Source organism: Eptesicus fuscus, chromosome 17, assembly GCF_027574615.1.
Source record: "Eptesicus fuscus isolate TK198812 chromosome 17, DD_ASM_mEF_20220401, whole genome shotgun sequence".
NCBI classification, from domain to species: Eukaryota; Metazoa; Chordata; class Mammalia; order Chiroptera; family Vespertilionidae; genus Eptesicus; species Eptesicus fuscus.
Window position 1 is genome coordinate 35,430,177 of NC_072489.1, and position 23,056 is coordinate 35,453,232.

At 35.0% G+C, this 23,056-nt stretch overlaps 1 protein-coding gene across 3 annotated transcripts in view; it reads left to right on the plus strand.

Annotated features, from left to right (window-relative positions):
- KIF20B (kinesin family member 20B) overlaps positions 1-22,674 on the plus strand; it is a 67,412-nt gene extending 44,738 nt beyond the window's left edge. For all 3 annotated transcript variants that reach the window (XM_054728848.1, XM_054728849.1, XM_054728850.1), the window contains 13 exons: positions 138-276; positions 764-883; positions 2,804-2,864; positions 7,286-7,411; positions 8,038-8,165; positions 10,362-10,517; positions 11,569-11,748; positions 12,996-13,106; positions 14,883-15,080; positions 16,899-16,997; positions 17,664-17,814; positions 20,929-21,071; positions 22,503-22,674. In XM_054728848.1, coding sequence (XP_054584823.1) covers positions 138-276; positions 764-883; positions 2,804-2,864; positions 7,286-7,411; positions 8,038-8,165; positions 10,362-10,517; positions 11,569-11,748; positions 12,996-13,106; positions 14,883-15,080; positions 16,899-16,997; positions 17,664-17,814; positions 20,929-21,071; positions 22,503-22,580 — 1,690 coding nt within the window. In that variant the 3' untranslated portion in view covers positions 22,581-22,674. The remainder of the gene's footprint in view (positions 1-137; positions 277-763; positions 884-2,803; positions 2,865-7,285; positions 7,412-8,037; positions 8,166-10,361; positions 10,518-11,568; positions 11,749-12,995; positions 13,107-14,882; positions 15,081-16,898; positions 16,998-17,663; positions 17,815-20,928; positions 21,072-22,502) is intronic.
- The last annotated feature ends 382 nt before the right edge of the window (positions 22,675-23,056 follow it).

Sequence of the window (23,056 nt, forward strand, 5' to 3'; positions counted from 1 at the left end):
CTTTAAAGGACTCATTCATTGTTTGGACATTCTAAATTTGTGAAGAGATGTAATTTTGTAGATTGTTACTGTCTCACAAGTATGACCCCAAGTGATTAATGGTGTGTCTCTATAGAAAAGTGGTTTGTGTTTTATAGATTGAAAGAGGAGCTCTCTGCAAGCTCTGCCCTTATCCAGAATCTGAAAGCAGATCTTCAGAGGAAGGAAGAAGATAATGCTGAGCTGAAAGAGAAGTTGACTGATGCCAAAAAGCAGATTAATCAAGTACAGAAAGAGGTAGGCTCTTTGAAAGCTGTGCATCCAATTTAAATGGTAAAGATGGTTTTCCTTATATACCAATAAACCTTGGAAATGTGAGCCAATAATTTCTCCCTAGAATGTCCTTGTTGTCTTTTTCCATGATATTGATTTTGCTGTTGCATGCAAGATGCTATGTTGATTCTTTTTTGAGAACACTTACAAGTGTTTGAAATTCTTAAAATGTAAGAAGAAAATTATTTCTTCATATGCATTCTCCTTTAGAGTATTAGGAAATATCCTGATAATTTAAAGCCGTATCTTATACTATGTTAGAATCTAATTTGTTAATGTTTTTAAAAATTTATCTTTATTGTTGAAAGTATTATAGATAATCCCCCCCCCCCCCCCCACAGTGGCCCTTTTAATGAGTTTTTAAGGACATGAATCTTTGAACCAGGGGCCATTAATTTTAAACAAAACAATTTAATATTTAAAAATTTGTTTTATAATCTTTACTTTGTAGGTGTCTCTAATGCGTGATGAGGAAAAATTACTGAGGATTAAAATGAATGAATTGGAGAAAAAGAAAAACCAGTGTTCTCAGGAAATGGATATGAAACAGCGAACCATTCAGCAACTCAAGGTATCAGTTTTTTTAAAGGGTGGTTTAAGTAGAGTCTACATATTTTAGTGTCTAAAAACATCAGTTTTTTATACCAAATTCTCTTTTAGCCTTTTCTGTAATTGAAAAATTTGTTAAAATCAAATAAGGTCATAGTAATTTGCTTTTAATGACTAGAGTATGGGAAGGGAAAAATAGTAATTTTACAGTAGGGAAACCTAGCAGAAAATACCTTAACTTTAACCAAGTGTTTAAGAATATAATCATCAGTGGTAAGCCATATTGGTAACATGTATTTCCTGATTTGATGTGACCAAAAGGGCTCATCTTTTCTGTGGTATTCTTTCTCCAAATCCTTTAACTTAGTCTAATTGTGAGAATACATCAGACAAACCCAAACTGAGGATGTTCTAAATACTTGACCAGTAAAAAGTGGCAAGGTCATTAAAGTATTACTGAGAAACTATCACAGATGGGATACTAGTGAGGCATAATGACTAAATGTGGCATTGTATTGTGATTGGGATCTAGAACCTTGTTGGAGAAATGTGAAAAACAAATAAAGTCTTCAGTTTTGATAGTATTATATCAATGCTAGTTTTTTTTCCATACAAAAATAATTGTTTCCATTTTTGAGACTCAACTTTATTTCAAAACCAGAAGTGAAAAGAAAAAGCTCGAGACCTGTAAAAAAAATTTTTTTAAGAGGACACTTAAGCAAAATTTCTTTATAAATGGTTATATTTTACTTGACATCAATTAATTGGATAAGGCAGCAATAAAGAAAGGTTATTGTAGTCTTTACACATTTGCTTTTAAATGAAGCAAACTAATAAATATTCATGTATAAACATGTGATTTAAATTTTTAACTGAATACAATTTTAATAAAGCAATCTATATTTTCATAATACAATTCAGAGATCTCCAGGTTCTATAATGATTCATTCTAAGACTTATAACCTAAGAAGATAGTGCTGCAATAAGATGAGATAGGGAATGAGGTTGGATTACTTTCGGTGTCTTAGTGATTGAGCATCAACTTATGAATCAGGTGGTCACAGCTCAATTCCTGGTCAGGGCGCATGCCTGGGTTGCGGGCTGGATCCCCAGTGTGGGGCGTACAAGAGGCAGCTGATCAATTATTTTCTCTCATCATTGATGTTTCCATCTCTCTCCCTCTTATTTTTATCAATAAAAAACATATTAAAACAAAACTGGAATTGGAGGATTTTTAGTGCTAATAATTTAATCTTTGCTCTTAAGGCTTTGATTATTTTTCAAACCTTCCATCTACTTTCTACATAGAGGGGATGGAGGATCCTATTTTTCTGCATTTTGAATTTACTGATATGGAACTTTTTAATGGCTTTTCTTATTCCTCCTTTGTTAACTACATAGTAAACCTCCATTTCCCTGTTTTTGCTTTTTGTGGTGCATAAGAGAACACAATAACGTAAAATGTTAAGTAAAATGACTGGGCAGTAACTTTGAGGTAGATTAAAGGTATAAAGTTTTTACTACTATTTTTTTCTTTTTCACTCTCACTGCCCTTTTCTAGGTGTAAGAAACTTGGAAGGTCAAGACTAGTTGTCAGCTTTATAGGAGACAGATTTAAAAAAAAAAAAGATATATTTCATTCACTTTTTTAACAGAGAGGAAGGGAGAGGGATAGAGAGTTAGAAACATCGATGAGGGAGAAACATGGATCAGCTGCCTCCTGCACACCCCCCTGCTGGGGATGTGCCTGCAACCAAGGTACATGCCCTTGACTGGAATCGAACCTGGAACCCTTCAGTCCCCAGGCCGACGCTCTATCCAGTGAGCCATACCGGCTAGGGCTATAGGAAACAGATTTCAAACCTTGTTTTCAGGCCCCACTATTAAATATTTTTGTGTGTTTATTATATTTGTATTTAATCCATATTCTTTCATTTTGCAGGAGCAGTTAAGTAATCAGAAAGCTGAAGAAACTATACAGCAGTATGAGAAAGTGTGCAAAGGTCAGGAACAAACCTACTTCTAGTACTAAAACGATTGACAAAATAGTTGCAATACTAATTTGTTTAAAGATTTTCCTTTGAAAATTCTAAAGTAAAGTAAGGGCAACATAGGCTGTAACACTGTCAAAAGAGAAAGCATTGATTGATTCTAAGAGTAACTTATCAGTATAAAGTTTATTCTTGAAAATTAAAACATTAAGAAATATTCAGTCATAGGCACATTGATCTCTAGGAAGTGGCCAGCATTTTGTGAAAAATAAGGTCACAATGAATGGATTTCTAGACAAAATCATATAAACAATATACTTCAAGTAAAATAGCTTTAAAATTAAAAAAAATTATAAAGTTTAAAAGAAACATTTACAATTTTAGGTTCAAATTGTATGTGCTGAATTTTGCTTTTTTTAAACTCAAATTGTATTGATTTTTTAAAAATTTGGAATGTTGTAAAAATTTCTTTGTAGATAATTACATAGACTAGGTTTACATGTTTGTATGGGAAAAGGCATTCAGGGTATGATGATTATAATAGTTTTATTAACTCAAAAGAATGTCACGGGGCACAGTGCACTTAGGTACAATCTCTTATGTGTTCAAATTGCTGGCCTTATTATTAGCACATTTTTTGAGGTCTACTTGCTGTATTCATGCACATTTTGGCACAGAGTTCTTACCCACTTTTGTCCATCCCTTAATTTCTGTATGTAAAATTATGCAGATTCCTTTCTTCCCCATCACTTACTCATCCCTTAATAAAAAATTGCATTTTCAGCCCGGTTCAGGGGTTGAGCATAGACCTATGAACCAAGAGGTCATGGTTCGATTCCTGGTCAGGGCACATGCTCAGGTTGTGAGGCAGGTACGAGGTGTGCACGAGGTGTGCACGAGGCAGCCGGTCAGTGACACTCTCTCTGGTCATTGATGCTTCTCTCTCTCTCTCCTTCTTCCTTCCTTTCTGAAATCAACAAAATTAAAAAAAAAAATTTGCATTTTCAGTTCTTGAGGCTTTTCCTGACTTCTACATTTTTATTTAAATACTGAATGCCATTCACTTAGCTATCTTAATATTTATTTAAAAAATTTTTGAGATATAACATATATATCATAAAATTTACCCTTTAAAAGTGAACATTTTTATGGGTTTAGTATATTCACAAGGTTGTACAATCACTACCACTGTCAATTCCATAATATTTTCATCACCCCCAAAAGAAACCCTAACTTAGCTAGTCCCTGTCAATCACTAATTTACTTTCTGTCTTTATTGGATTTGCCTACCCTTACTTAGCCAGTCCCTGTCAATCACTAATCTACTTTCTGTCTTTATTGGATTTGCCTGTTGTAGACATTTCTTGTAAGTTGAGTCATATAAGGTGTGGCCTTTTGTGTATGACTTCTTTCACTTAGCATGTTCTCAAGTTTTATCCATATTGTAGTATGTGCTAGTACTCCATTCTTATTTATGGCCAACTAATATTACATTGTATGAGTATATAACTTTTTATTTATGTATCAGTTGATAGGCATTTGGATTGTTTCCACTTCTTGGCTTTTATGAATATTTGTGTACAAATGTTTGGGTGAACATATATTTTCAATTCTCTTAGGGATATATATTTAGGAGTGGAACTACTGGATCATGATATGGTTAACTCTTTGAGGAACTGTCAAGATTTTCCACAGTGACTGTATTATTCTGTGTTCCTACCAGTAGTAGATGAGGGCTCCAGTTTCTTCATGATGTTGCTATTGCTAGTTATTTTTCATTTTTAAAGTTAGAGCTATCTTTCTTAGTTCCCTAGGACCGTGGTTGGCAAACTGTGGCTCGCGAGCCACATGCGGCTCTTTGGCCCCTTGAGTGTGGCTCTTCCACAAAATACCACGGTCTGGGCGAGTCTTATTTTGAAGAAGTCTTAGTTAGAAGAAGTTTAAGTTTAAAAAATTTGGCTCTCAAAAGAAATTTCCGTCGTTGTACTGTTGATAATTGGCTCTGTTGACTAATGAGTTTGCCGACCACTGCCCTAGGACTGCTGTAACAAAGTACCACAAACTAGGTAGCTTAAAATAACAAAAAACTTATTCTCCTACAGTCCTGAGAACTAGAAATCCAAAATAAATATATTGAAATGCTTCTTCTGAAAGTTCTAGGAAAGAATCTTTCCTAGTTTCTGGTGGTTAATGGCAATCCTTTGTATTTCTTGGTTTGTGTCATAACTCCAGTCTGCCTTTGTTTTAACATGGTGTGTCTGTATTGGTGTCTTCTCCTTATTAGTGTTGTCCAAATTTCCTTTTCATATAAGTACACTGGTCATACTAAGTTTTGGGCCCATCCTAATCCAGAATGACTTTTATTCTTAATTTGATTACATCTGCAAATTCCCTATTTCCAAATAAGGTCATATTCATAGTAGGTGGGCATGAATATTTTGGGAACACTATTTCACCTAACATTCTGATGAGTATAAGGTAGTATGCCATTGTTATTGATTTGCATTTCCCTAATGACTAAATACTGAGTATCTAGTTTTCATCTGTTGGCCATTTGCATATCTTGTTTGGACAAATTTTTGTTAAGTCCTTTGCCCATTTTAAAATTGGGTTACTTGTCTTTTTTATTATGGAATTGTAAGGATTCTTTATATATTCTGGATACTAGGCCCTTATCAGATAAATGATTTGCAAATGTTTTCTCTAGTTCTTTGGGCTGTTCTTCAATTACTTGATAGTGTCCTTTGATGAATACAAGTTTTTCATTTTGGTGGAAGTTCAGTTTACCTATTTTGTTTTGATTGCTTGTTATGTCTAAGAAACTATTGCCTATTTCAAAGTCATCTAGGTTATCTAAGAGTGTATAGTTTTAGCTCTTTTATTTTTAGATCTTTGATTCGTTTGAGTATTACTTTGTGTATTGTTTGAGATAAGTATTTAACTTAGTTCTTTTGCATATGGAGCTCCAGTTGTCCAAGCACCATTTGTGGAAAAGATTGTTTTTTTCTCCATTGCATTGTCTTTAAATCAGTTGACTATCAATATAAGGGTTTATTTTTGTACTCTCAGTTTTGTTTCATTCATCTGTATGTCTATCCTTATGCTGGTATCACACTGTATTGTTACTGTATGTAAGTTTTGAAATGGGAATTGTGAATGCTCTCATTTTTGTTCCTTTGCAAGATTGTTTTGGCTATTTTGGGTTCCTTGGATTTGTACCTGAATTTTAGTATCACCTTGTCATTTTCTGTGAAAGAGCCAGTTAGAATTTTGATGGTGATTTTGTAAAATCTGAGGATCTATTTGGGGAAATTGCCAACTTAACAGTATTAGTCATGAATGTGGGATATCATTTCATTTGGTTAGACCTCTGGAATTCCTTTCAATGATGTTTTTTTAGTTTCCAGTGTATAAGTTTTGCACATTTTTGTTAATTTATTTCTACGTATATTATTCTTTATAATGCCTTTGGGCATGTAATTATTTTCTTAATACCATTTTTGGATTGCTCATTGCTAGTGTATAAAAAGAAAATTGAGCCCTAACTGGTTTGGCTCAGTGGATAGAGCATTGGCCTGCAGACTCAAGGGTCCCAGGTTCGATTCCGGTCAAGGGCACATACCCAGTACAGAGTGTGCAGGAGGCAGCTGATCGATGTTTCTCTCTCATCGATGTTTCCAGCTCTCTATCTCTCTCTCTTCCTCTCTGTAAAAAATCAATAAAATATATTTTAAGAAAAATAAATTGTTTTGATTATATTGATTTTGTATCCTGCAATTTTGCTGAACTAGTTTATGAGTTCTAATAAAGTTTCTTTATTTATTTTTTTCCTTTTTGGGGATTCCTTAAGATTTTCTATATATAAGATCATGTCTTCTGCATCTAGAGATAGTTTTACTTTTCCCTTTCCACTAACTCTGCCTCTACTTCTCATTCTTTTTTTTTTTTTAAATATATTTTTTATTGATTTTTTACAGAGAGGAAGAGAGAGGGATAGAGAGTTAGAAACATCGATGAGAGAGAATCATCGATCAGCTGCCTCTTGCACACCCCTTACTGGGGATGTGCCCGCAACCAAGGTATATGCCTTTGACCAGAATCGAACCTGGGACCTTTCAGTCCTCAGGCCAACGCTCCATCCACTGAGCCAAACCCGTTTTGGCAATACTTCTCATTCTTGCCATCTTTCCATTCATTCTTGCGATCATCCATGCATCCATCTGCACATTAGATATTTATTTGGTGCTTTATATGCCAGTGGTGTTCTGGGCATATAGGGTACAATAGAGAACAAGACAGTTTCTGTTTATATGGAACTCATATTCTATTATAGTTAATAAAAGTGTATTTTAGTTTTTAGAAGAACTCAAGAAAAATTGGATATCTAGATGGAGATGTTAGTAATTTCTAAAATGTTCACTCACCATTTTTAGATCTAAGTGTTAAAGAAAAAATAATTGAACACATGCGAATGACACTAGAAGAACAAGAACAAACTCAGGTAGAACAAGATAAAGTGCTTGAAGCTAAATTAGAGGAAGCTGAAAAGCTTGCTACAGGTAAAATAATATTGCTTAAAAATCTCAAGACATACTCTTGCATTTTCTTTATTTCCCTAGATTTCTTTCCTTTTAAAGTATTAATAGTATTTGTAATAATTCATAATGAAAATGTATTTGGTGTGTCTTTGGAATGTTTTATAACCTGCCATTTTCCAATGTTATGAAAATTGTTTTATCTAAGTAAAATTGTGTATAGTAAAGAAGGAATAAGGACATGCTCATAACTCGCAATGTTCCCCAGACATTAAGAATAAACTTTCAACTAAGTTTTACCTCTTCCTACCTCTTAGTATTATCTTTGTATAAATACTCTGATTTCATCCCTCAGAATACCATCACAGTTTAATTTTTGAGAATCACCTGAAGTTTCCTACATAATTAAGACTGACATGCATTTAATTTATATCGTATACTTTGAAAACTATTCAGTGGGTGCCCAAGAGGTCCCTGTAGTTCCTTTTCTCCAAGAATTTGGTAAGAATTCTTAAAAGTGAGGCTCTTAGTGTAGTTCTAGTTCTGTCTTGATCTGTGTTCTTTTTTCTTATTTGTATCCCATGCCATGTTTATCTCTAAGTGGTATAACTTTTGCATGCTTTTAAAAATAATTTTATGTTTTCAAACAGAATTGGAAAAATTGAAAGAAAAAATCAAAGATCTGGAAACCAAAAATAATCAAAGGTCAAATGAAGAACTTGAGGATAACACAGATGTGCTTACTAAAAAGCTCAGTAAACTTCAAGATGAATTACAAGTAGGATTTTATCTGTGTGTGTGTTCATTATATTTTTCAGGAGAGGAGAATTCAGTAAATATTTTATAATTGCTTCATGTACCAGTAAAATAATTCCTAGGAGTTACTAATATATTCATATAATTTTTTCAGTATGCATTGAAATGACATGGGAAGAAAATCCCAAGATACAAACTAATTGCAAATGAAAATACAGTGGTTGGGTCTTCAGTTTTATATTCTACATATTTAATACTTAAGTCACCATGTCTTACCTTTTTTTTGTACTCTTGAATTTCTTACTCATCAAATACTGCTGTGGAAAAGGTGACTTTTACGAAAATTATTTTGACTATTATAAATATGTAATTACTTACATATGTAATTATTGAGTTGGAAAAGAACAGTGTTAAATATCTGGACACTGGGATATATTTGAAACCATACTATATAGAAGATATTTTGCTTGGTGTTTTATATTTTTTTCCATGTCCAACTCAAATATACTATGTATGGAATACAACAAATAGGGGAAATACGTTCATAATGGGATTTATCAAACACTGCTTAAAGTTTTGTACATTAGGACCTGCATTCATAACTAGATTCAAGATTGAAGAAAATATAATGATTTTGAAAAGTTGGCTAAATTTAAATTATATTTTTAAGTGCAGGCTGTATGTAATTGGGTACTGAACAAATACAAAAAAATTACTACTTTCTTTTGTAAGTGTTAATTATGTATTCTAGAATTTACCCTTTCTAGTGTGAAAACCCCAAGTAAATACATCATTAATTCTGAAAAAACAACACATGAACTATATAGAGAATGTTTACATTAAGGAGTATTGGTGTGTTTGCATTGCTCTCAAATATCTTAGATTATAAGCTTAATAATCCTGGAATGGACTACCATAGTTCTAAAAAACAGTGCTGTTTATTTTAAATTGGTGTCATTGTTCTTATTTACTTGGGTTTTGAATGTATAAATTAGATGCCTTTGAATCTAGTTTGAAAATTACTGGTCAACTGTATTCTTGGTCCAGACATTCTCAATGATCCTTAAACTAATAAATGTTTGTCCTGTTGCACATGCTATTTTTTATTTGGCATCTTATGTATCCAATAATATTTTATTTTTAGACCCATACTATTAGAAATGACCATCACACATAAAGCAAGGACCTACAACCAAAATTACTCTACCTAACAAAGCTATCATTAATTTTAATTTTAATTTAATTTAATTTTTTTTGTTAATTCTCACATGAGAATATTTTTTACCATTGATTTTTTTTTTTTTTTTTAGAGAGAGAATGAGGGGCTGAGAAGAGGGAGAGAGAAACAGAAACATAAATATAGATGTGAGAGAGACACATCGATTGGTTGTCTCTCACACCTGCCCCCAACCGGGGCTGGGGAAAGAACTTGCAACCAAAGTACATGCTCTTGACCAGGAATTGAACTAAAGACCCTCCGTTTTGCAGGCTGACACTCTAACCACTGAGCTGCCAGCCACAGCACAAAGCTATCATTTAGAATGGAAGGTTAGATAAAGAGCTCCCCAGACAAGAAAAAGCTAAAGGACTTCATCACCAATAAACCAGTATTACATGAAATGTAATGAGTGAACAAGCAGAATAGAACCATACTCATAGATATACAGAGAACATTTTGAAGGTTGCCAGATGGGAGGCAGGTTGGAGGGATGGCTAAAAGAGGTGAAGGGATTTAGAAGCACAAATTACTCATAGTCCATGGACACAGACAATGGACAGGTGAAGGCCTGGGCTTGGGTAGAGTGAGGCAAAGGGGGGAAATGGGGACATCTGTAATACTCTCAACAATAAAATAAAAAAAAAAAAAAAAAAGGAAAGACCATCACACACAAAGTCTTTTTTTTTTCTTCTGTCATTTAGGAAGACTTGTGTCTAACTTTTTCGGAATTTAAATTGTTTATTTCTTCTTATGCTCACTGATTAAAGTCTTTAAATAATGAACTTCATAGCAAATTAAAGTTTATAAGGGAAATAGTGTTTAGGGAAAGCAAACCAGCAATGTTTATTTTATAATCTGAAATAAACTGATCTTGCCATTGAAAGAAAAATACTTTTAAGATTTTAAAAAGTTAAAAAGTGATGGGTTTTATGAAAATGGTATAAAAATAGATTTTTTGACTAAGCATCTGATAGTTATTTGTACTGTTTTTATATATAGAAATCTGAACAGAAATATAACTCTGATAGAAAGAAATGGTTAGATGAGAAAATGATACTAATCACTCAAGCTAAAGAATCTGAGAATCTACGAAACAAAGAGATGAAAAAATATGCTGAAGACAGAGACCGTGGTTTAAAGCAACAAAACGAAGTGGTTGGTAGCAATTATATTTTCTCTTTGGTGTATTTCACCTGCTTTCTTTGGCTTGTTAAGTTTATCTCTGGGATTCTTATCTGTCTGTACATGGTTTGTTGTTTTCTTTCTTTTTTTTTTAAAGGCAGCTTTTCTATTTTTATTGTGAATAAAAAAGGGTTGTAGAATAAACCTGACAAATTGGGGTAGGGGCTGGAGGAGCATATGGCAGGCCTGACAAGCTCAGTGACTAAGAATGACCACACAGTATGCTCTGATCACAAATTCCCAGTTGGACGGGCCATGGTAGGTAGTCAAGTCACAGGCCCAGAGCTTCCTTAGCAAAGGTCAGTCTCTAAGTGAGTTCTGTCTATTGTTCTTCTGCATCTCTTTTTCTGGCGCCTGCAGAAGGCACAACTGCAGGCACCAGAGCACAAGAACACCATAGCAGGAGACCCCAGAACCCCTCATTGTTATCTTGTACCCTGAACACTATCTCTGTTTATGTTAATTATTAACACTCCTGTACCTACCACTATAAAAGAAGTGTTTCTCCATTTTGCTTTTTATTTAATCCTAGAAATGTCCCTGCTTTGCTTTCTCCTGCCTCCTTAATTGCCACAATAGATTTCATGTAACCTTCCTTATGTTTTCTCCTTTGGCTAATGCATAAAAGGAACTGCAAAACTGCCGTTCTGCTGAGCATTTTCTCAGTCCATTGAGATCTTGCTTCTGGGCACGCCCTCAACAGTCTGGCTCAAATAAACCCTTACACAACTTTTCTATAGGTTTGACAGTAAGATGACTCTTCTGTCCCATTTTATCTTGAAATAGGTTCTTTTTTTTTTTCTCCCAGTTTATTTAGCAATTTAAAAAATACCTAATAACATTTCTGTCTAGATATAGAACTTAAAATTTTCTTCCTTTTGACTGCCACAGGGCTATCCCTACTGTATTGTGAAACTTGTTTTGCATTTTGAACTGTACATTCTACTAGCATGCTGTGTATATTTTATCTCATATACAACTTTTATCAAGATATACTTTAACATTTTCTCTAATTTCTGGTTAGGAAGCACTGACAGCACAGCTGGCAGAGAAAGATAGCAACCTTCAAAAGTGGCGAGAAGAACGGGATCAACTGGTTGCAGCTTTAGAAAAGCAGCTGAAAGCACTGATCTCCAGTAACTCTCAAAAAGATAATGAAATTGAACAATTGAAAAAAAGGATCACATCAGAGGCTTCTAAAACAGTCAGTAGAATCTTGTCCTTTCTATGCCTTTTTAAAAAATATTGAACAAAGAAAATTTTCAAAATTGTTTAAATCCTTAAAGGTTAAAAAAGTTAGTTTCCAGTATGTCAGAGGGGAATCAGAGTTTGAAAAATTATTTGGCTATTTTTCATGAATTTTGTGTTTTTAGAGTTTATCATTATGATTGGTTCAGAGATAATATTGTCTTCTTAATAGAGTTGTGAAACTTGAGAACATTTGTAAAAGACAATTAGCACAGTTCAGTTTTTACCTCAGTGAAAGTTAGTACATGCTATTATCCCCACATTTTATTCAACAGAATCTTGTTTAATAGTTATGGGTAGTTGACATGGAGATGTATTTGACTTTTGATTTTCTTTAAATGTTCTGTTTCTTTAATACTCACCTGATGCTATTTTTTCCATTAATAAATAGAGAGTGGGAAGGAGAGAGAGAGAGAGAGAGAGACAAACATCAGCTTGAGATAGAGACACATTGATTGGTTGCCTTCTACCTGCACCCCTACTGGAGCTTGGGAACCTGTAACTGAGATATGTGCCCTTGACTGGGAATGGAACATGAGACCCTTTGGTCTGCAGGCCGACGCTCTAATCACTGAGAAAAACTGGCCAGGGCTGACTTGATTTTGATGGTAGTGATGAGAAGGCCGAGGTCGAAATTTATCAAGTTTAAAAATGAAATCTAATACTTCTTTATAGATCCTTAAGTAGGTTTAGGAATAGAACATAACCTATGACTCAGAAAATAGGATGAACAGTGTGCAGCAAGAAAAGGTTTGGTTATCATTATGGTCTTTTCTACTGTAATGCTATAGTTTCATTTCCAAAACTCTAGTTTTTAAAAATTGTGTTATCAAAGTTCAGATCCCAACTTAGTATAGACTTTGGCCATGTCACAGTCTATTTCCTCTTCTGGAAAGTAGGAATGATTCTTGACAAATTAATTCAAGAGTTACAATGAAAGTAAAATGAGAGAATATATGTAAAACACCTTGGAAGTTGAAAGTAATCTTTCAAATTCTCTTTATATCAAACTCAGAAGAGGTTGGAATATTGTCCAGCCTTTCCTGAAGATGAAAGAGAGGAGAAAGGAGACTTACGTGGTCATTGAAGAAGTCTTTGATTACTTCCCCTATTTTATCCACCCAAGTTTTGATTTTATATTCTTTAGGCGGAGTATTTTAATTTATTTTTGGTTACAATGGCTTGTTGCTTTAATTACTTTAGGAAAAAGAAACTGTGGATATCAAGCCCAGACATATGAGTTCAACAGATCTTGGTGGAGTTGAAACTGAACCTCAATCTACAGGTTTTGAAATTTCCAGCAATGAAGTAGAGGTGGGCATTTGGTAACACAGTCCACTTTTTTACCCTCTTTACTTACCAGTGACCATTAATAACCAAATAACACATGCAAGTATAATTTAATCAATCGCTGCAGTTATCTTGCTGTATAATTAACTATATATGCTCTCCGCTGTGGGAAAGAAAGCTAAAGGTTTTTGAGGGGAGGTGAAATTCTTTTGAGAGATTAGGTCTCCATATAATATCCTCTCAAAGTGATATTGATCTCAAATAACAGATCTGTTAATATAAACAAATTTGTTGATCAAAAATAGGAAATCCCACAAAAGATAGAGTATGAATGATTATTGGCCATTCTAAGAAACCCTTTAATTAGCATTTTGAAATCATACCCATTTAATAACTTGATCAACAATCTTAATAACTCACAATGAAATTTCATAATTTGTAGTGAGTTTAGGATTCTATGAATCATTTTGGATAATACAGATTCTCAGATTATATATGAAATAGATAAAACTTCTGTGCACTTAAAGTTTTGAAGATAAAATTACTTAAAAAAATTTTTTTTAAACACATTTGTTGGGAGCATTTAGTGTTGGGAACCAATACTGAGAATACAAAAATAAATAAGCTATGATTGCCACCTTCACGGAGGAAAAAATCTGGTAAGACAGATACATAAATGACCACCTTGTTTGACCTTACCTTTTGGGCTAAGTGTTATGAACAGAGTTCTAAGAAGAAACACTGACTGAGAAGGTTATAATGAATTTTGCCTCAGTGGTTGAGGATATGGATTAGCGAAGGTAATAACATCATCCAGGTTTGTAAGGGTGACTAGAATTTTACCCAGCAGAGAACAGGAAGAGAAGGGCATTTTAATCTAGGGAAATACCCTGAGCCATTCCTTTTTAGCTTATTGGTATTGACCTTAGAGACTACTACAGATCATAACGTTCGTATAAAAGATTGAAGTTCATCCACAAACAAGATTTCTTTCTCTATAAATTTATGTATGTTCTCCTAAACCTCCGGATTCCAACTTCCTGCTAAGAACTCCAGCAGTTATTGTGTACTTGACAGCTTTGGAGAAGGGTATTGTTAGGCTATTTTGCATATTTTTCCTGCCTTAATGAAATTAACATGCCCAACTGGGCTAAAATTCCAAAATGATTCATTCCCAGAGCTGATTTGGGAGGTCTGTTGGACCTATATAGAGCCTCTCCCTATGGCTTGGGCTTCTTACAGCCAGATTCTGAGGTGGGGCATTTTGAGGAGAGGGGCGTGTCCTGTAGGTTAGTGTTCTGACAATACAGAATGGAAGTTAGAAGGTTTCTTATGATTGAGCCTCAGAAGAACATCCTGTTGGTCATGGGAGTCACTAGGGCCAGCCCAGATTCAAGGAAAGAGAATGAAACTCCATCTCTCAGTGGGAAGAGTAGAAGTGGAGCAAAGAATTTGCAGCAAACTTTAATCTACTGTAAACTGGGTGCTTAATAAAAATTCTAGGCTCTCCTTGGAGCGTTCTGATTTAGTAGGTTTGTGGAGTGGTTCCACGACCCTTTTAAACAAATTCTCTAGATAATTCTTAGGATCATACTGGGAAATACTAATTTCTAAGTTTCTCTCGATTTTAATATACTATGAATTCCATCTCTGTCCTTGCTCTATTGAATTTGATCCCAGCACAATTTTTATCTTTTCTAACTCCATTGTCTTTAATAGGTATTTGAGAGTTGATTCTTTGTGATTTATAAATTTATATTCTTCAAATAAGGTTTGTTTTCATTTTTAATTCTGATATAGGATGAATTTGTAGTTCTTGACTCTTGTGAAGTGTCAACAGAAAATAATCAAACTACTCGATTTCCAAAACCTGAGGTAGAGATTCAGTTTACACCTTTACAGCCAAACAAAATGGCCGTGAAACATCCTGGTTGCGCCTTACCAGTAACGGTTAAGATTTCCAAGGCTCGGAAGAGGAAGAGCAACGAAATGGAGGAGGTAAATACTTAACTGATGAGTAAAGTTAACAAGCAAGCATTATTGTTGTTGAGCTCAGTTACAATATATAGTTAAACTCTGCTATACTTCCCTCATATTCTAGAATATCATTTAGTTTAATAGTCCTCAAACAAAAAGCTTATGGATATTAAAATATATAGTTTATCTGTATCTTAGGTCTCTATTGTCATAACTCTAGGTTCTCTTTTAGAAGATAAATTCTTTTTCTAACAGCCAGTATATTAAAATTTAGACCTCTATTTAGTGGAAGGCTAAAAAAAATCTGTTTATTTCTTCTTATTGCAGCTTTTTCTTTTTCTACTGTAGCTTTTTGATTGTAGGGTTATCCAATCCTCTCTCATGTCACACAGACTTTCTGACCCCCCAGTTTCCTCCTTTGGGAAATAAAAGAGTAGATGTAGTATGTTTAAAATGCTTAGTTTTTATTTCAGATGTCATAGATAGGTAATAAATGGAAATGTTTATTTTAACCCTTTGCACTCGCTTGTTTTTTTCGATTCCTTTATTCTACTGCTAATCGTGTCGAGTCATACTCGACATCTGAGTGCAAAGGGTTAAAAGTAACTTGTTCTAAGATTAAAACTAATTTTAAGCTCTTCAGCACAATAACTGTCCAACATTTTTTTTTTTTTAACTCTTTTAAAGAGTACTATATTTTCAAGCTGGTGGAAGAGCAGAAGTAGTAATAACCATACTCCTGAGGCTCTCCGTCAGGTAATAAATTTACTAAATGAATATTATTTAGACTATTTCCTTCTACACCTAAAACACCTTTAGAGGTTGTTTTCTAGAGCCTTTGTTAACTTTTATTCTATATTTAATTTATATCTAGTACATTTTAGATACCATTAAAATACTAAGTATTTTATCATCTATGTTTATTTCCTTGATTTATTTTTTCAAGGGAAAAGGAAAATTTTGTTGTGTATGCAGTATTTAAAATACAATTATTCATTTTACTATTGGTTTATACTCTCCTTTACGCTCCATGTGTATTTCAGAATAGATATACAGATTGTTGTAGGCAAATCATGTAAAATTTAAAAGTTTTAATTGATTTTACCAGCTCTTAACTGCTGTAATAAACTGAGGCCCTCATGAAAATCATATATACAGTGTTATACTCTATCCCAGTAAAGACTCTAAAGTGCTCTTTATCGAACACTACAAGTGTGATGGAGTTACAATCTGTCCTGTTTGTTTGCTTCCCATGATGCCACCTGCTTTCCCCTTTAAGAAAGTCTGCTTCTTTTGACCCTTAATGGCTTTCACTTGGTGACTTGAATTCTGAGGTTCAGTCATGATTTTTATCTGTTTATGTTCTGGCCCCCCTCCCCCACTTTTATGCTTATAATCTTTGGTATAACTAGGATTTATGCCAGTTCAGTTCGGTTAACAATACTACAAAAGCTTTTCTTTAGGAAAGTTGTCCCATGCATCATAGGATTATTAAGCAGCATTCTGGTCTCTACCCACTGGATGCCAATAAAATTCCATTTTCCCCAGCAATGATAGCCAAATATATCTCCAGACATTGCCAGTATTCCCTGGGGTCAAAAATCAACCCTGGTTAAGAACTGTTATCTCTTCCCCTCCCGTCCCCTCCCTTCTCCTCTCCCCCCCCTTCACCCCTTTCCTCTCCCCTCCTATTTTCTTCCTCCTTCCCGCTCCTCCTCTCCTCCCCTCTTCTTCACCTCTCTCTCTCTCTTTCTCTCTCTCTCTCTCTCTCTCTCTCGACTCCAGAGAAAGAAAATATTGTCAAGAAATTAACCAGTGCTTAAATATATTATTTTTTAGGAATTGGTGAAATGTGAAAATAAGAATACTGCACCCAGAACTAATTTGAAGTCCCCTATTTCTGAGCATAAAAATTCTCCCGTCAAAAAGGAACAAAAGGTTTGTCTTTTAATTTGTCCAAAATTGACCATTTCAATACTTTATATTTATAAAGTAGAAGGTAAAAATAAAGATGTCACATTTGATAGATAATTTTTCAGTTTTGTCCAATTATAACTCATTTATCTTTTATTTTTATTCTTCTAATTCAGCTTAGAACGTAAGCTTTAGCATTTGGCCAGTAGCAGGCACTTCTTGTTCACTTCTCACTTAGCACTCTGCCTGTCACACTCAGTTTGCCATTCTCTGGCCCTTTCATCCTTATATATATATATATATACATATATATATATGTGTGTGTGTATATATATATATATATGTATATGTATATATGAAGGATGTATATATATTTTAATCCTCACCTGAGGATATGTCCATTGATTTTAGAGAGAGAGGAGAGAGGAAGGGGGTGGGGGAAAGAGAGAGACATCGATCAGCTGTCTCCCATACATGTCTGATGAGGAATCAAACCTGTAACCTTTTGGAGCATAGGACAATTCTCCAACTAACCTAGCCACCAGGCCAGGGCTCTCCTTATATTCTTAATTGGTAATTCCCTGTCTGAGAATTCATAACCTGTGTCTGGCCTCTTTAATTCAACAGTGGCTGTAAGATTTCCTTCTAACCGTCTTCATCAACAATAACAAAAAAATGTTTGTTTATTAGGTTTCCTCACGGTCATCATCTCATAAAACATATTCTTTACGGAGTCACGCATCTGCAGTTAATGTAAATTTGACTGCTAAGAAAAAAGAAGGAACACTGCAGAAATTTGGAGACTTCTTACAACATTCTCCAACAATTCTTCAATCAAAAGGTTTGCAGAAAATTAATTAAATGCCCTTTAATGTTAGGTGTTAGGGTATTTTCTAATATCTGACTGGTATATAAACTCATCACAGTGATTATTATATTTTAAGTATTCACTGTCCTATGTTAGGTACTGTGGGAGGAAACATGAAAAGGCCTAGGAGCTCATTATGTAGTGAAGAAAGACCTTATTTAATTAATTGATCCAGAGCAGGCTGCTCTAGTTATAGAGATGCAAGTAGAGTGCTGTGGTAGTATTGGAGGGAAATGAGCTGTTCTAATTAGGGACTATGGGAAGATTTTACAGAAGAATTTAGCCTAGTAATGAAATGTTGGCAGGATTACACCTGCTAGAGATAAACACTGTTAGTATAATGGTATATGTTCTTCTAGTGTTTTTTTCTATATACAGATAAACATTACCTATTCATATATATAAAAAACATATCCTATATAATGAAAGCCTAATATGCAAATTGACTGAATGGTGGAATGACCGGTGGAACGACCAGTCTCTATGATGCACATTGACCACCAGGTGCAGACGCTCAATGCTGTAACTCCCCGCAGCCTGCAGCCTCCAGACCAGCCAAGGGGGGCACCAGTGGGGCACCCCCAGTTGCCCCGCAGAGGGAGGCTACCTGTGGTGGCGGGGGGCAGAGCTGGCAAGTGGGCAGCGCCAGGCTGGCCAAGGCATGTGCCAGCAGGGGGGAGGGGGGTCCGATTGCTCCACCGGTTGCCCCACAGATCGGCCCTGATCACCGGCCAGGCCTAGGGACCCTATCTGTGCATGAATCTCATGCATTGGGATTCTGGTACTTCTATAAATGTCCATTGAGTTTAGTTGCTGAATGCTTTTTCTTAGCCACATTAATACCTGTGTATTAATATATGCTCAGATGTACACTTTATATACATGTATACCTAAACAAAAACATACATGTATATATGTGTACACACACAGATACACACACCTACCAGAGGGAACAGTTTTGACATAGGTAGAGTACCAGGAAAGTATAGGGAATGTGCAGGCTATTCCAGGTAGTAATATTCATCTGGCTTGTAGAATGTGGGGAGATTATTGGGGGCAGAGGGCAGGTAGAGGAGTGGGTTTTCATGAGATTACTTGAGTGGTAGCAATAGGATAAATTGGAGAGTAGAGATGAGGAGAATAGGGAGGGATAGGGACTATAAAAGCAGGGGGAAATTAAATTGATTCAGATAGATTGTGTAAAAGTACCTTCTGTAAAAACTCACACAGGTTCCCAAACGTTTCTTAGTTCATAGTGCCCTCAGTAACTCAGTGATTTTTTCATTGTGCTTCTGCACCTAAGAAACACCTCCATTTAGTACTTAAGGCCAAACAACCACTAAACATTCAGCTATAACTACAATACATATCTGTTGTTGATCAGTTGGAAATATAGAGAAAAAAGAAGAAAATGGAGATTAATTCTTAAAATTCTGCTGCTCTGATAACCACTGTTAATTCCTTATTTGCTATCACTGGTCTTCCAACCTTTACTTCTTGCCTATCTCCTATCCATTCAATACCTGGAAGACAGTGATCTTTTCAAAGTGCAAATTGAATTATAATTTTTTTGTTTTCTTTTTTACTAGAATAAAAGTGCCACAAGTGCAAAATGTCTGTCTGGCTCACATTCCCAACTCTTAGTATAGTGGCTGAGGCACAGTAGTAGCAGTCTGGTGGCTCCAGGCCAAAATCCTGTGTGCGGTTTTGTTTCTAAGGTTGACCGTGGGCATTACAGAGGCTTTACTTGTTAGGCCTCATGGGGGAGAGCTGCCCTCCCCACACCACACTTAGTACACACAGTGCATTGCAGTCTCTGAAGCGAGTTATAGTCAAGGACTCAGGTCTGGTCCAGCCATGTGTGTACATAACTGGATTCCTAGCCTAAGTGCCTTCATTTGGAGCCTCTTTATTTGGGGCCTTCAGCAGAGAACTTTCTCAGGTGCCTCTGCTGAATACCTTATGACAGGGATGGGAGACAACCTTGAAGACACCTTTCTCCCCTCGAGCTCTATTTTTTCACACCTAGCCCCTCCACCTGGCCTCCAGCCACAAGGCCTATACAACTCCAAGTGCATAAGTCATTTGATCAGGGTTCCCTTGGCAATGAGATGGCCCTGTTTTATGCTGATCCTTCTGACCTAGACCACACACTGTTCTATGGGAAAATATGGAAAAGGAGTGGGCGGAAGCTGTGATTTCTCAGGTTTAGCTTCTTGCTTATTATTCTGTTGCTGTGAGTCGTTAAAGGCTTGAGTGTTCATTTCATTTGGCTTGTCTCAACTGTGTGCTCTGACATCTGGCAGCCCAGCTTTCTCAAGCTCAGCCCAGCCCTTTATAAGTGCACCCTCATTTTAGCATATTTCCTGAAATGTTTTACTATTTTAAAAAATGTATAGTTTATCCTGTGCATATGGATTTATTTTATCCAGGAGTTTTCCCAAATGGAAATATACTATTAAAACCAACATGTGTCTTTTAAAAAATAAAACAAATGTGCAAAGTAAGACATTTAAAAATTCCTCTTCCTCTTCCCAGAAGCAATTAATTGTTAACAATTTACTTTCTCTTTGTGTGTGTGTGTGTGTGTGTGTGTGTGTGTGTGTGTGTGTATGTATGTATGTGTCTGTGAGTGCGTGTGTTAACTATAAGTAAAGGTCTCACAGTTACAGACTACCTTTACTTAATATTCCTGTGGACATCTGTACATGTGACTGCTGAAATAGATCTGCCTCCTTACTTTCAGTGCTGCATGGTCCACTACGTATGCATCCTGTTTCTTTGTTTTGCATAGCATAAACCTCTTTCAAATCATTAACGACTCCTGCATTTTACTGGTGGTATTATAATTTACTAGTCAGATGATATTTTACTTACTTATTTTTGCTCTTAATCATTATTTCATGTGTTTATTAGGCATTTCATTTTTTTTCTTTGTGAATTTGTCTATTCATGTCCTTTCACCATTTATAAATTACAGTGGTTTTCTTTTTTATTTGGTATGTATTTTTCTTTATTAAGAATTTTAAACCTTGCAGTTAGAACATTTTTTATTTCAGAATTTAACTAATCTATATTTTTTCATAGCAAAGAAATTAATTGAAACGATGAGCTCTTCAAAGCTCTCAAATGTAGAAGTAAGTAAAGAAAATGTATCGCGACCAAAACGGGCCAAACGGAAATTATACACAAGTGAAATTTCATCTCCTATTGATCTATCCGGCCAAGTGGTAAGCTACTACTTCAGTTTTCTTAAAAGTAAAACTCTTTGTGCTGTTTTAAATTCTGAATTATTCATAACAATTTAAATTTTATAATAGTTTGAATTTTTATTCTTTAGGTCATATATCTACAACATGCTTTAAGTTATGCTTTTGATATCAAATGTGTTAAATTTGTAGTAATTAAATATAAATGCGGCATTAATGCATACATTTATGAACTAATCGGAGGAATTTTAATTCCATCAGTAGAATTATCACTGTTCAGTAATTTGTTTTCTTCTAGCATCTATTCTTGTTATCTTTATCACAGTTGTACAAATCTGGGCCTCAGTGTGCCTGGTAAGAATCTGGAGTTGACATTCAGTCATTTCCTCCCACCTTCCCTCTGAGCCTCCCAGGTTCTATTGAGAAAAGACTGCAGTTTGTCACCATGACTCTATGACTCATTCTCTTCATTCAGAACAGGCTGTGCTGTTACAGGAAAAGTTCTGATTTTTTATCATGCTTACATTTGCCTAGTGGATGAAAGTGAAAATAGAAAAGTAATTAAAGGAAAAGCCTTCAGCAGGAAATGGCCAAGAAAAATCAGGGGAGAGAGTCTTTTTGCAACAGCAACTATCAGATATGAGATAGACACTTAAAAGCAAGTGGCATAGAATTGGGGTCAGTTAGGACATGTTGTCAGAAGTACTATTCTCATCACTTTTCACCATCTGTCTGCTTAGTACATAATTTCCTCCCTTGGCTGAAATTATTATTCTTTTACTTGCAATATAATGTTCTTTCAACTTTCTAAGTTATGTAGTTGTTGCTGAGAAAGATCATTTCTTAAAGATATTTGAGCCCAGCCGGCGTGGAGCATTGACCTATGAACCAGGAGCTCACGGTTTGATTCCTGGTCAGGGCATATGCCCAGGTTGCAGGCTCTATATTTAAAAAAAAAAAAAAAGTTATTTGAGCCTGGCTGGTGTGGCTCAGTGATTGACCTTGAACCCATGAACCAGGAGGTCACGATTCAATTCATAGTCAGGGCACATGCCTGAATTTCGGGCTTGCTCCCCCAGTAGGGGGTGTGGAGGAGGTAGCTGATCATTGATTCTCTATCATCTTTGATGTTTCTATCTCTCTCTCTCCCTCTCCTTTCCTCTCTCTGAAATCAATAAAAATTTATTTGAGTTACATGTCTCCAAACATTTTAGTAATTATTTTAAGCTGTGTATGTCTGAATTTAATACAGAATGTAGATTATCTTAATTCTAGAATTTTGTAGTGTTGAAATAATCTTTTACAAAATTGTTACTTTAGGCATGATCTTTTGTACAAGATAGTATACCTGTAAGTCCCAAGAAGACAAACAATATAATGTACCTATTATGTCAGTTAATAAGCACATGAACATATTTTACTAGTTAAAATAAGCTTTTATTTTTATTTCAGATTTTGATGGATCAGAAAGTGAAGGAAAGTGATCATCAGATTCTCAAACGACGACTTCGAACTAAAACAGCCAAATAAACCACTATGGAGAATGTTTTAATATAAATTTTATATTCATAATCATTGTAATTTGCATCCTGACTTTAAAGATAGTTGTATATATTATGGCATTAAATCCCTCTGTATATACATCACTATTTTATATATAGTGTAATTTTAATTCAATAAAGAAAATAAGTCTTTTTTCTGTTGTTGTTTTTTAAAAATATATATTTTTATTGATTTCAGAGAGGGAAAGAGAGAGAGAGAAATATCAATGATGAGAGAGAATCATTGACCGACTGCCTCCTGCACGCCCCCCACTGGGGATTGAGCTTGCAATCCGGACATGTGCCCTTGACCAGAATCGTACTTGGGACCCTTCAGTCTGCAGACCAATGCTCTATCCACTGAGCCAAACCGGTTAGGGCTTTTTTAAACTTTTAAAAAATTTATCTTTAATGTTGAAGGAATTACAGATGTCCCCCCTTTTTTCCCCATTGACCCCATCTAGC